This window comes from Scardinius erythrophthalmus (assembly GCF_964197995.2).
Source record: "Scardinius erythrophthalmus genome assembly, chromosome: 23".
Classification (NCBI taxonomy): Eukaryota; Metazoa; Chordata; class Actinopteri; order Cypriniformes; family Leuciscidae; genus Scardinius; species Scardinius erythrophthalmus.
The window spans coordinates 21,336,218-21,349,429 of NC_138243.1; the positions used below are offsets into that span (position 1 = coordinate 21,336,218).

The 13,212-nt window shown below is 37.5% G+C and overlaps 2 protein-coding genes across 4 annotated transcripts in view; one reads left to right on the forward strand and one right to left on the reverse strand.

Moving 5' to 3' along the window:
* ryr1a (ryanodine receptor 1a (skeletal)) overlaps nucleotides 1-5,620 on the forward strand; it is a 52,286-nt gene extending 46,666 nt beyond the window's left edge. For all 3 annotated transcript variants that reach the window (XM_081353631.1, XM_081353629.1, XM_081353630.1), the window contains 12 exons: nucleotides 1-273; nucleotides 428-558; nucleotides 823-865; nucleotides 953-1,089; nucleotides 1,279-1,339; nucleotides 1,441-1,587; nucleotides 1,668-1,802; nucleotides 1,942-2,098; nucleotides 2,261-2,325; nucleotides 2,421-2,521; nucleotides 2,611-2,662; nucleotides 2,749-5,620. In XM_081353631.1, coding sequence (XP_081209757.1) covers nucleotides 1-273; nucleotides 428-558; nucleotides 823-865; nucleotides 953-1,089; nucleotides 1,279-1,339; nucleotides 1,441-1,587; nucleotides 1,668-1,802; nucleotides 1,942-2,098; nucleotides 2,261-2,325; nucleotides 2,421-2,521; nucleotides 2,611-2,662; nucleotides 2,749-2,844 — 1,398 coding nt within the window. In that variant the 3' untranslated portion in view covers nucleotides 2,845-5,620. The remainder of the gene's footprint in view (nucleotides 274-427; nucleotides 559-822; nucleotides 866-952; nucleotides 1,090-1,278; nucleotides 1,340-1,440; nucleotides 1,588-1,667; nucleotides 1,803-1,941; nucleotides 2,099-2,260; nucleotides 2,326-2,420; nucleotides 2,522-2,610; nucleotides 2,663-2,748) is intronic.
* A 1,902-nt stretch (nucleotides 5,621-7,522) lies between these two features.
* Nucleotides 7,523-11,428, reverse strand: LOC308683269 (cytokine receptor common subunit gamma-like). The gene is made up of 8 exons (XM_081353632.1): nucleotides 11,308-11,428; nucleotides 10,585-10,672; nucleotides 10,329-10,501; nucleotides 10,097-10,233; nucleotides 9,146-9,302; nucleotides 8,922-9,021; nucleotides 8,723-8,816; nucleotides 7,523-8,625 (listed from the first exon to the last, which is right to left on the reverse strand). The coding sequence occupies exons 1-8, from the start codon at nucleotides 11,387-11,389 to the stop codon at nucleotides 8,377-8,379; spliced, it is 1,080 nt and encodes a 359-aa protein (XP_081209758.1). The 5' UTR covers nucleotides 11,390-11,428; the 3' UTR covers nucleotides 7,523-8,376.
* Nucleotides 11,429-13,212: the final 1,784 nt, after the last annotated feature.

Below are 13,212 nucleotides of genomic sequence, written 5' to 3' on the forward strand. Positions count from 1 at the left end.
GTATCTGATACTCCTCCCAATACTGATGAGTTTGAAGGCTCAGGCATGTTTGAAGGCTCAGGCATGTTTGAAGGCTCTGGGTTGTTTGAAGGCTCTGGGGAGGACTTTGATGGCTCTGGCAGAGAGGATGGAGGCGATGATGATGTTGAGGAAGGTCCTGTCTATTATTTTCTGGAAGAGAGTACCGGATACATGCAGCCCACAATGTCCGGCCTGTCCATTCTGCACACCGTCATCGCTTTCATAACCATCATTGGATACAACTGCCTTAAGGTTTTAACCACTAGTTTCATATTTTAGTGCCTGAACTTATATGATTATCAGTTTTGATTTTTGGTTTTTATTTAATTCTGATCTTGAATATGTACACGAATATTCTTATTTATTTGTGCTATCAGTGAGTGATCATGATGTCATGGTCTGTTAGATTCCACTGGTAATTTTTAGGAGAGAGAAAGAGCTGGCGAGAAAGCTGGAGTTTGATGGTCTTTACATCACTGAACAGCCAGAGGATGATGACATCAAAGGCCAGTGGGACAGATTGGTGCTAAATACACCGTAAGTGTGGAGACATCTTGATTATTATGGAGCTGTTTCTTATAAGATATATCTGAAAACGGACATGTAGACTAAAACGAAAGTTAACCTAGATTATGTTTTGAGCTCAAAGTTGTTTTGTACATCTGGTATGTGGTCCCTAATTAATGTTTCCATAATGCACTAGGATAAGTGTTCTAATAAGTGTTCATTAGCAGACCTAGCCAGTCGTGGTCCTTTAATAATAATTATTAAAAAAACTAATACTCTTTATCATTGTTTTAGCTCCTTTCCCACCAACTACTGGGACAAATTTGTTAAGCGAAAGGTAAACCAATATTCTTCCTGTTAGTTGGTGTTTTGGTTTAAAATGAGTGCATTTACAAAGCTTTATTATTCTTGATTATTTTGTAAGGTTCTGGATAAATACGGAGATATTTATGGACGTGAGCGAATCGCAGAGCTGCTGGGTATGGATCTGGCATCGCTGGATGTCAGCAAACAACAGACAGACAAGAAACACGAAGAGCCAGACAACTCCATGCTTGCATGGTATTAAAAATACATCACTACTGGCATATAAGTTTGTGACATCTTATCTAAGATATTACATTTAGGTTATGTGTTATTATTTGCCACTTATCTTTTCATAATCAGATCATCCTGCCCTAAAACCACTGGTCAAGGCAATGTTTTCATATGAGATTAAGTTTTAGATTTTATTTCCATATTATTTTTTAGGCTCACTGCCATTGACATCAAGTATCAGATCTGGAAGTTTGGAGTTGTGTTCACAGACAATGTAAGTCTTTTTTGTGAGCTAATATGTTTTATTTTATTGATTGATTGATTGATTGATTGCAAAGTTCATGTCATGTGCACTAACGTGTTCTTTATTTGTAGACTTTCCTCTACCTGGTGTGGTACACCGTGATGTCACTTCTGGGACATTACAATCATTTCTTCTTTGCTTGTCACCTTTTGGACATTGCAATGGGTGTCAAGACCCTGCGTACAATTCTTTCCTCCGTCACACACAATGGAAAACAGGTACAGTCAGTACAACAAAACAAAACTGGTTCTGGAAATCAGTACTGATGCACCGGTTGACTCTGTTGGATTGTTTTTAGCTGATGATGACTGTGGGTTTGCTGGCTGTGGTTGTGTACCTTTACACTGTGGTGGCCTTCAACTTCTTCAGGAAGTTCTACAATAAGAGCGAGGACGAGGATGAGCCGGACATGAAGTGTGACGACATGATGACGGTTGGTCACTTCATTATACAATCAAATTGTCATTTATTCTCTTTCTCCAATAATGTATATTACTTAAAAAAAATTGTTTTTCTTCGCTAACCAAACACATCCTGTATAATCCAACAAATCTCTCTCTTTCTCTTGGCAGTGTTATCTGTTCCACATGTATGTGGGTGTTCGGGCAGGTGGAGGTATAGGAGACGAGATTGAGGACCCAGCAGGGGACGAGTATGAACTCTATCGTGTGGTCTTCGACATCACTTTTTTCTTTTTTGTCATCGTCATCCTGCTGGCCATCATTCAAGGTGAGACTTGTCATGCTTTTCAACTTGTGTAACATCCTAGCAATTAAACCACATTAAATCTTAGGTTTTGGAGATTTATGGCTGGCTATGAAATTTCATTTTCTGGATCTGATTGAAAACACTGCACTGCAATTCACTGCCAATGCATGTTTGCCTGCACAGGTCTGATCATTGATGCTTTTGGGGAGCTGAGAGACCAGCAAGAGCAAGTAAAAGAAGATATGGAGGTACTGAGATCATTACTGTCCAATAAAAAAATACATAGTAAGTATTTATATACTTAGCTGTCTGTCTGATTTTACACATTGCATTGCTTCTTCAGACCAAATGCTTTATATGTGGTATTGGGAGTGATTATTTTGATACAACTCCACATGGCTTTGAGACCCATACGCTTGAAGAACACAACCTGGCCAATTACATGTGAGCAATTCAGTTTTATGGCACCTTTCTGATGTTATACAATGTCTCCATCTCCAGACAAACAGAACTAATGTTTCTCTCTTGACTAGGTTCTTCCTGATGTACTTAATCAACAAGGATGAAACGGAGCACACTGGGCAGGTGAGACATGTCACAATGTTCACACCTCATCATAACAATAATGAAGAGTCATTCAAACATATAGGATATGCGTGTGTGTTTGACAGGAATCATATGTGTGGAAGATGTACCAAGAGAGATGCTGGGATTTCTTCCCTGCTGGAGACTGCTTCAGGAAACAATATGAAGACCAGCTTGGATAAATGCAATTCTGTTTTGTACCTAGTTTTTTAAACTAACAAAACTATTATGATGTTATACGACCAGCCATGATTTATGTACATTTATACTTAAAAATGATGTTGTAGAAAAAAAAATGCATGCTATTTATGGATAGTACGTTTTTGGGTAGTTTCTAATCATGTTCATGTTGCTAAGACCTATTCTAATGATTCTTTAGTGCGTGTCACATTAAGTTTTAACCAAGTACCTAAAAGTTTCATTAAATATGAATTGTATTTAATGTTATTGCAGTTATGAGCATAAGCATCCCACTTCAACATCAGCTCAAACATCAGAATTGACTGTGAAAAATGAAATAAAAAGAATAATTTAATCCAAAATGTATAAATAATCATCACAGACATTGCATTACATTCTTTAAGCATAATATTTGTGTACAAACAACTCAAAACTTGTTCATTACTACTGATGATCAACACAGCAAAATATACATTTCAGCAACATACCAACATTGTTTAATTTTAAGATTTTAAATGCCTTTTTTTTAGACCTTTTCTGAATAAATACATAAAGAAAAGCAAAATAATTGAAAAGTAAAATCCCAGAGCTAGTTAAAATGAAACTCTATTTGAAATGAAACTGCAACTACATTGCCAATTGGCAGCAGCATGAATCACAAATAACTATTAAGCACTCTAAATCATGGTTTGGAAGGTGAAGGGCTTTTCACCATCAGTACACAAATCATACTCTAGAATTGACTTCTTTCTTCCAAATCTCTTATCAGACACATCTTACACTGATACAAAGCTCATTGCTTTAACAAAAATGTTAGTAGACTAATATTTTACTAGGCTTCCTACCTGTAACTACAGAAATCTCATGTCGAAAACAGCGGACATAACATGTCGAGGAAAATAATAACACACAAGTGAATAACAAACTGAACAAGAGCAAACAATCTGGGGAAAAAAACACATGAAAAGTGCTTACATGTCTATTAAATGGAGAAAACGAACAGCATCTTTATTAAAAAAATAATAATTTAAATGACAAACACATTATCCTGCTTAAAAAAAAGAACATAAGAAACTAGAATGTACATTTCCTGAAGAAAATGTGAGTGGTGCTTGCAGTGGCAAAATTCGGCACGATTGCTAGGGTTTTACTTGGCGGTTGCTATGGTGTTCTAGGCGGTTTCCAAGGTATTTTGGGTGGTTCCTAAGCGGTTGCTAGGGTGCTGTACATAATTGCATACGAGGCAACAACCATGTCTGTACGATGTTGTGGAGCTGAAATATGGCTTCTATATTTTGCAATATGGTTGCTAGGTGGCTCTAAATGGATGCTAGTTGCATGGTGATATTTACAGACTGTTTTCCAACTGAAACTAATGAGGCAACCCCCATCTCTATACAATATTCTGATGCAGAGATGTAGGTCTTGTAAAATGGTTGCTAGGGTACTCTGTTTGGGTGCTATGGAGTAGCTTGGCAGCTGCTAATGATGAAACTGCAAAGGCTTCTTGTCAGTATGAATGCTATAAACCAACTCCCATCTCTATACAATGTTCTGATGCAGAGATATACGTTTAGCTAAACGGTTGCTAGGGTACTCTGTTTGGCTGCTAGGGAGTAGCTTGGCAGCTGCCAATCATGAAACTCCAAAGGCTTCTTGTCACTATGAATGATATAAACCAACTCCCATGCCACTGCGACATTCAGAATGGAAGATATGCCTCTTTGGATTTTGGTTGCTAGGGTACTCTGTTTGGTTGCTATGGAGTTACTTGGCAGCTGCCAATGATGCAATTCCAAAGGCTTCTTGTCACTATGAATGATATAAACCAACTCCCATGCCTCTGTGACATTCAGAATGGAAGATATCCCTCTTTGGATTTTGGTTGCTAGGGTACTCTGTTTGGTTGCTAGGGAGTGTCTTGGCAACTGCCAATCATGAAACTCAAAGGCTGCTTGTCAGTATGAATGATATAAACCAACTCCCATACCTCTGCGACATTCAGAATGGAAGATATCCCTCTTTGGATTTTGGTTGCTAGGGTACTCTGTTTGGCTGCTAGGGATTTACTTGGCAGCTGCCAATGATGCAATTCCAAAGGCTTCTTGTCACTATGAATGATATAAACCAACTCCCATGCCTCTGTGACATTCAGAATGGAAGATATCCCTCTTTGGATTTTGGTTGCTAGGGTACTCTGTTTGGTTGCTAGGGAGTGGCTTGTCAGCTGCCAATCATGAAACTCCAAAGGCTTCTTGTCACTATGAATGATATAAACCGACTCCCATGCCTCTGTGACATTCAGAATGGAAGATATCCCTCTTTGGATTTTGGTTGCTAAGGTGCTCGACAATGGTTGCTAGGGCGGGGCTTGGAAGTGTTGAGGTGATTCATGATTGGCTGTTTGCTGCCCCGAGTCAAATGAGACCACCCCCACGTTTCTATGACAATTCAGTCTGGAGATACAGTGCTATGCATAAGTTTAGACACCCATGCTAAAGTTGACTTAAAAGAGGAATAAAAAATCATTTTTTGGAAACTGAACTTAATGCCTTAATTTAAAAAATTAGGAAAAATTCAACCTTTAAGGACATCAGTTTTCTTTGTGAATGAATAATGTATCGTAAATAAATAAATGTTCTTCCTTAAAATACAGGGTGCATAAGTTTGGACACCCCTATGTTAAATTCCCATAGAGGCAGGCAGATTTTTATTTTTAAAGGCCAGTTACTTCATGGATCCAGGATACTATGCATCCTGATAAAGTTCCCTTGGCCTCTGGAATTAAAATAGCCCCACATCATCACATAGCCTTCACCATACCTAGAGATTGGCATGGAGTACTTTCCATAAGATCATCTCTCAATGCAAATCAAACTAGCTATTAGGCTAACTGAAATAAAACCATGCCAATCTCTAGGTATGGTGAATGCTATGTGATGATGTGGGGCTATTTTAATTCCAGAGGCCAAGGGAACTTTATCAGGATGCATAGTATCCTGGATCCATGAAGTAACTGGCCTTTAAAAATAAAAATCTGCCTGCCTCTATGGGAATTTAACATAGGGGTGCCCAGACTTATGCACCCTGTATTTTAAGGAAGAACATTTATTTATTTACGATACATTATTCATTCACAAAGAAAATTGGTGTCCTTAAAGGTTGGATTTTTCCTAATTTTTTAAATTAAGGCATTAAGTTCAATTTCCAAAAGATGATTTTTTATTCCTCTTTTTAGTCAACTTTAGTATGGGTGTCTAAACTTATGCAAGGCACTGTATCTCTTTGAACTCTTTCAATGGAAGTCTATGGAACTTGTTGCTAAGGGGCTCTAAATGGTTGCTAGGGCGTGGCTTGATAGCTTCACAATGATCCTGAGAGACTGATTGGTCGTCTGAGTAAAATGAGGCCTCCCCCTTGTCTCTATGACACTGTGATCCAGAGCTACGTTCAATACAAAGTCCCTATGCAATTTACCTTAGTAGGAAAAGCATGTGTGTTTCACGGGACGTTCCTTCCCCATAGTAAGTCAATGGGGCAACTTTGGGCATCTCCTGCCCCCCAGGGGTGCAACTTTTACCCCATTGTGAGGTATGTTCTTACAGAGCCTGTTAGCCTCTTCAAATGTGGCAAATCACACGTTTCTGCGAAATCCTCGCTCAGAGCTACGTGTGGTCAAAGTTCGTCGCAATGTTAAGTCAATGGGACTTTTTTGGCCGCTTTTCATTTCTCATTCCTTGTTTTGATATGTAACTTGACTCTGAGTTGATTTTTTAAAACAAAATGGTCCGTGTAACGCTTCACAATTCAGTTTTCAGACCATACAATGCAAATGCAAAATTGAAACCAGACATTGTTTTTCCAGTTACATGATCAATGGATATTTGCCTTTTTCTCCCCTTTTTCAATATTACTTTTGCTAAATTGTGATTTCGGAAACAAACATTCGAATAAATTAAATCTAACCGATTTTCTATTTTTCCATTTTTCGTCTTGTAATTTGCGCCGTGGGCGGTACCATTAGCACGGGGGTGTGGCCGTGGACTAACTTTACTGTCATTTCAATGATGTAACTGCTTTATTTACACTGCATGCACGTTTGAGGAGAAGTTTAAAAGACGGAACACAGGACGACATTTTTCCCCCGAAGTGCCATCATTTTTATTATTAATAGTCTGTGCTAAATTATAAGGCAGTCTCGGACCGGCCATCGGGAGCAGCCGGGAAAAGTGAGCCTACAGTAATAAAGATGGCAGATGTTTTCACTATCGGGCATTGTTCGTTACCACGGCATCCGCTTGAGCTTCTGTGTGCTTTAGCTCTACACCGCTTCTCGTTCCCGTAAAATGCCCTTAAATCTAGCACAGTTGTAGAACTCTAGTCTGTTCATTACAATAGAAGCAGTTCGCCGGGATATGAGCATGAGGCGATACTAGGCTATAACTGCTGCAAATCAAGAGCAATAATATTTATTTATTTTCAATAAATAAACAGAAATACCTTGCTATGTTTGGCACATTGCCCAGCTTGTTTTTTATTTATTCATTCGAGCACATTAAATTCGCCATTCGACAATGAATCAGCACTATAGACATTAAATATTGTATTAGCCTACAAACGAGAGCTAAAAACCTTAAAAAATTGGGGGGGGGGGGATATGCTTATTTTTTCTATATTTTTGCTTAGTAGGTTATACTTTTTATCGTTATTCTAGATTCCCGTGAAGGATCTTGAAAAGCGCTGCTGCTCGCGAGCCACCCCCCGTTCTGCTGCACTGAAAATGAACTGTCTGGGATCTCGTGGTTGTGGCTGCCTAGGCTACTGTACCATGTAAAATGAACAACAACAAGGATATAGCTAGACCTATATATCAATAAAATAAAGTAAGAATGAATAGGTAAATACAAACAAGGGCAATGTGCCAAATCCAGGCTACCGGGATTTCACTTTTCCCGGCTGCTCCCGATGGCCGGTCCGAGACTGCCTTATAATTTAGCACAGACTATTAATAATAAAAATGATGGCACTTCGGGTGAAAAATGTCGTCCTGTGTTCCGTCTTTTAAACTTCTCCTCAAACGTGCATGCAGTGTAAATAAAGCAGTTACATCAATGAAATGATAGTAAAGTTAGTCCACGGCCACACCCCCGTGCTAATGGTACCGCCCACCGCGCAAATTACAAGACGAAAAATGGAAAAATAGAAATCGGTTAGATTTCATTTATTCGAATGTTTGTTTCCGAAGTCACAATTTAGCAAAAGTAAAATTGAAAAAGGGGAGAAAAAGGCAAATATCCATTGATAATGTAACTGGAAAAACATTTTGCATTTGCATTGTATGGTCTGAAAACTGAATTGTGAAGCGTTACACGGACCCAAAATGTCTGCAAAATGCCAATACTGGATTTCATAATTATTTAACACTTTTTTTTCACCTGTAAATGTTCTACTTTTCATCAATCAAAATTCTGATTTCATAACACTTATTTCTAAACTCTTACACTGAATTGCCTCCGTCAGATTAAGACAGATACCTAGACTGGGTTATCCACTGGAGATGGGTCCTGGGTTGGTAGGGGTTCAGCAGGTCCAGTTATGGTGGAGGCTGATGAATATCTATGCATGCATTGGTAATCTGACGACAGGTCTGTTGGCTTTGAGAGGATGTTTTCACTGCCACTGCTGGACTGGGACACCATTCCGTACTCGCGCACAGGACAGGCACGCTCTGTGAAATTGGGTTTGAAGCCGCTCTCCAGATCTTTAGGCACGGACAGCCATTTCTGTGTGAAAAAAAGATGATATATTCTCACATTCCCCTCTATGAATTAAAAAAAAACAAATTCAAGGTACATGACTAAAAAACAAAAAACTGCTTACCTCTATATTGCCATCATTGTCAAAAAGGGATGCAAGGTATTTGCTTACATTTCGTCCTGCATTTGGTACCACTGGTATTAAAATTATTCTTAATCTAAGGAACATTAAACATTAGATTAGAGTAAATAAAACAATTTTATTGTTGAAAATGATTAAACTAAAATGTTTAAAATGAATGGACAAAAAAATGTATTCTAACCTCTCACTACGGACCAGCAAGCAGGAGAGTATGACGAGTATTATTGTGGCTCCCACTGTATACAACACCAGTGTCGTCACAGACACAGGAGACAGACTCTCTGGGAAAAGAGTTGCCAATAAAGCCACTGCTGCACTTTTCATTATTGTTTTCAACTATTGTATTTTTTCTGAATAACAAGGACATGAGTAGTAATTAATTGTTGCCATATGACAACTCCGTACCATGGGTTAAAGATCCCCAGTACACAGACTCACTCCAGTCGCTCCAAAACTTAGACTCTCCGCAGATTGATGAGATTCGAGCCCTGACCTGGAACTCATACCGTTTTTTGGAGGGAAAAGGCAAAATGAAGGAGGTCCTGCTGCCCACACGGGGGTTCTGGAGAGAGAGAAGTTGTTAACTGTGCCACGTTTTGTGTCACAAGGTGAGATACATAGCAATGATAATTTATTTTTATTCAGTTTATTTGTTTATTTAATAGTTGCTTTTTAAGGGAATATAAAAATCACAATCGTTGTATCAGCTCGAGCTTTTCGTAAATCACACATGCCAACCCTCTCGATTCAAAATTCAAAGCCCCTCCCGAAAATCTCCCGGACCGACCTTTCTCCCGAATTTCTCCCGATTTCCACCCGGACAACAATATTGCTACACCATCCGTTAAAATGAAGTTAATTCCATATATATGATATCTATGGTTAATTCGGCCAGCGCTCATACCTGTGTTTACATCCTGTTTTCGGTTGAAGTCCAAAGTAGTCGATTGTCGAGTTCACGCGCGTGATCATAGGTAACTAGACATATGCGCATGAACTCGACAATCGACTACTTTGGACTTCAACCGAAAACAGGACGTAAACACAGGTATGAGCGCTGGCCGAATTAACTTCATTTTTATTCATATCTTTCACATCTACTGCAGTCAGATTCACCCGTGATCACTCTGAAGGAATCACTCACATGGCTGGGCACTTGTAATGACACATCAAGGATGTAAAGAGGCTAAAAGCAGGTTTAAAACTTGCCCCATTGAAGTCAACAGGGTGCAAATTTAAAAAAAGAGGATAACACGGTGTAGGCAACACCGATTTTTGTGGAATTGAATTTGTCAAATACATGAATTACATTTTTCTTTGCGTTTGTGTGTGTGATAAATATGACGACCTTTATACCTTCCAGTCATTGTTATTTGTCCTGTGACGAACTTCACTCTCAATACAGCTGTGATCATTCGTGACATTCCAGTAGAGCACTAGTTCAGCGTCTTTTCTCTCCACCACAGACAGGTTGAACGGAGGGTTAAGCTTCACTGATTAGCAACACAGTATAACGTATCAGTCCATCAACCAGTTATTGCCATACAGTTGTTGTCAAGTTGTACGAAATATGAATAACTTTTCATACCATATTCTTTCAGAGAATGGTTCTGCTCTGCCACCAAACTGCCAGTGTCACTGTACAGCCATGTGGTCAACCAATTAAACCTTTGTTTTTCTTTGTAGGGAAACATGCAGCCCACATTAACACTGTTAATCTTGTGATATGTAGAACAATTCTGAATTTCGGAATGTGAAAACCTAAGAGAAATCAAAAGAAAATTGTTTGTCTTGATATTTTCATCCAAAATTACATGTTTTTCTATTTTGTACAACATACGCACCTGCTCTTGAAACTGTAATTGTACTTGAGCCCAAGATCATTCCATGTGCAGTTAACATAGTCCAGATTTATGATAAGGCAGTTTATTTCTGGGTAAAGATGAGAGAAACAGTATAGTAAATGCACCTTGGGTATACTTTGTAGAACCTTAATTTATTTACAAACTCCTGAGGTTAATTTTTCTAAATAATTACAGCTTGTAATGCATATTTTTTGTCAGTAGAGGACGCTCACTCAGAAAGACAGACACGTATACATAGCCTACAGGAAATATGTAAATTGTTTAGTCAAAAACACAAGTTTATTAAATAATATTAATTCAAATTGAAAGTATAAAATCATTGACTTACACAAGAATTCTTAGAATATTTTAATTGAGGTATTTGTATAAAAAACTAAACAGAAAAGCTCATGTTAAACATACACATCATGGCAGATCAGACATTTTGGAAATAATCTCTGTGGCCAGACTTTTTTGGCCCTATATATGTTAACATATTTCAACATCTTAAATGTTGTACAACCACATTACTTCCGTAGTTTTAAAATGCAAATAAAACCACAAAATGGGGAAGAAATGAATAAAAAGACAACGTACCCTACCCTCAGAATTTACTTTTGTCAACCTTACTTAGTATTATATGGTTTGTAAAGTCAACATAATGTCAAATCTAATAATAATGAAAAAAACATTTTATTTTCAAAATAGTTATATGATACTCACTGGGTTCGGATGATGCTGAAAATGTAAATGAAGGAATATTCCCAAGGAAAAGGCTGACAAATAGTAATATCATCTTGGACATGTTTTACATTTCTCACTTGTTTTGTGTCTGTTTCAGTCTTCCTTGTTCTGCTGTACACGTATCATTCTGTTCTTTGTGGGCTGGCGTATATGTGAGATTTCCTGTTTCTGAAGAAGCCACTCTGCTCACCGAACTTAATGCTAATTTTTTTTATTTGTATCTATTTTTAAACACTATTTTTCAGATGCCGATTCACTTGTACATAAAAAGAGTTTAAAACCTAAAATAAGCAAGACAATATTAGTATATTATATTATTAGTCTTGCTTTTTTTAGGTTTTAAACTTTAACTCAATATGTGAGTTTCTATGTACAAGTGAATCGGCATCTGAAAAATAGTATATATATATATATATATATATATATATATATATATATATATATATATATATATATATATATATATATATATACATATATACATATACAGTGCAATGCATAAGTTTAGACACCCATGCTAAAGTTGACTAAAAAGAGGAATAAAAAATCATCTTTTGGAAATTGAACTTAATGCCTTAATTTAAAAAATTAGGAAAAATCCAACCTTTAAGGACACCAATTTTCTTTGTGAATGAATAATGTATCGTAAATAAATAAATGTTCTTCCTTAAAATACAGGGTGCATAAATTTGGACACCCCTATGTTAAATTCCCATAGAGGCAGGCAGATTTTTATTTTTAAGTATTTTTTTATTTTATTTTTAGGATACTATGCATCCTGATAAAGTTCCCTTGGCCTTTGGAATTAAAATAGCCCCACATCATCACATAGCATTCACCATACCTAGAGATTGGCATGGTTTTATTTCAGTTAGCCTAATAGCTAGTTTGATTTGCATTGAGAGATGATCTTATGGAAAGTACTCCATGCCAATCTCTAGGTATGGTGAAGGCTATGTGATGATGTGGGGCTATTTTAATTCCAAAGGCCAAGGGAACTTTATCAGGATGCATAGTATCCTGGATCCATGAAGTAACTGGCCTTTAAAAATAAAAATCTGCCTGGCTCTATGGGAATTTAACATAGGGGTGTCCAAACTTAAAAAAAAAAAAAAAAAAAAACTTATGCACCCTGTATTTTAAGGAAGAACATTTATTTATTTTCGATACATTATTCATTCACAAAGAAAATTGGTGTCCTTAAAGGTTGGATTTTTCCTAATTTTTTTAATTAAGGCATTAAGTTCAGTTTCCAAAAGATGATTTTTTATTCCTCTTTTTAGTCAACCATAGTATGGGTGTCTAAACTTATGCATAGCACTGTATATATACACAAATAATAAATATAGATTCTGGCCTTTATAACGTTGCTTCAGTTGTTTGTGGGCATTTGTTTATACGTCACAACATTTCAGTTGGGTTGAGGTCTGGACTTTGACTGGGCCATTGCAACACTTTAATTCTTTCTTTTTTCAGCCATTCTGTTGTGTGCTTGGGATCATTGTCCTGTTGCATTGCACGGCCTGATCTTGGGGTGAATTTACTGAGACGAAGATTGGCAACTGTCTTGAATGATTTCCACTTGAGAATAATCTTCCTCACTGTAGAATGTTGGACATCAAATTGTTTGGAAATGGCCGTATAACCCTTCTCAGATTGATGGCAGCAACAGTTGCTGCTCTAAGATCAGTGCTGATGTCTTTCCTTCCTGGCATTGTGTTAACACACACCTGAAGGCTTCAGGACCAGCAAACTGCCCAAACTTCTGCTGTTATAGAGGTGATCACGCTCGCTGATGATCAGTTCATCAAACGCATTTGATTAGCAGTGCCTGACTGCTACTCACCCTCTTAATTCCTATGGAAGCAGTAAGAGTGTACTTAG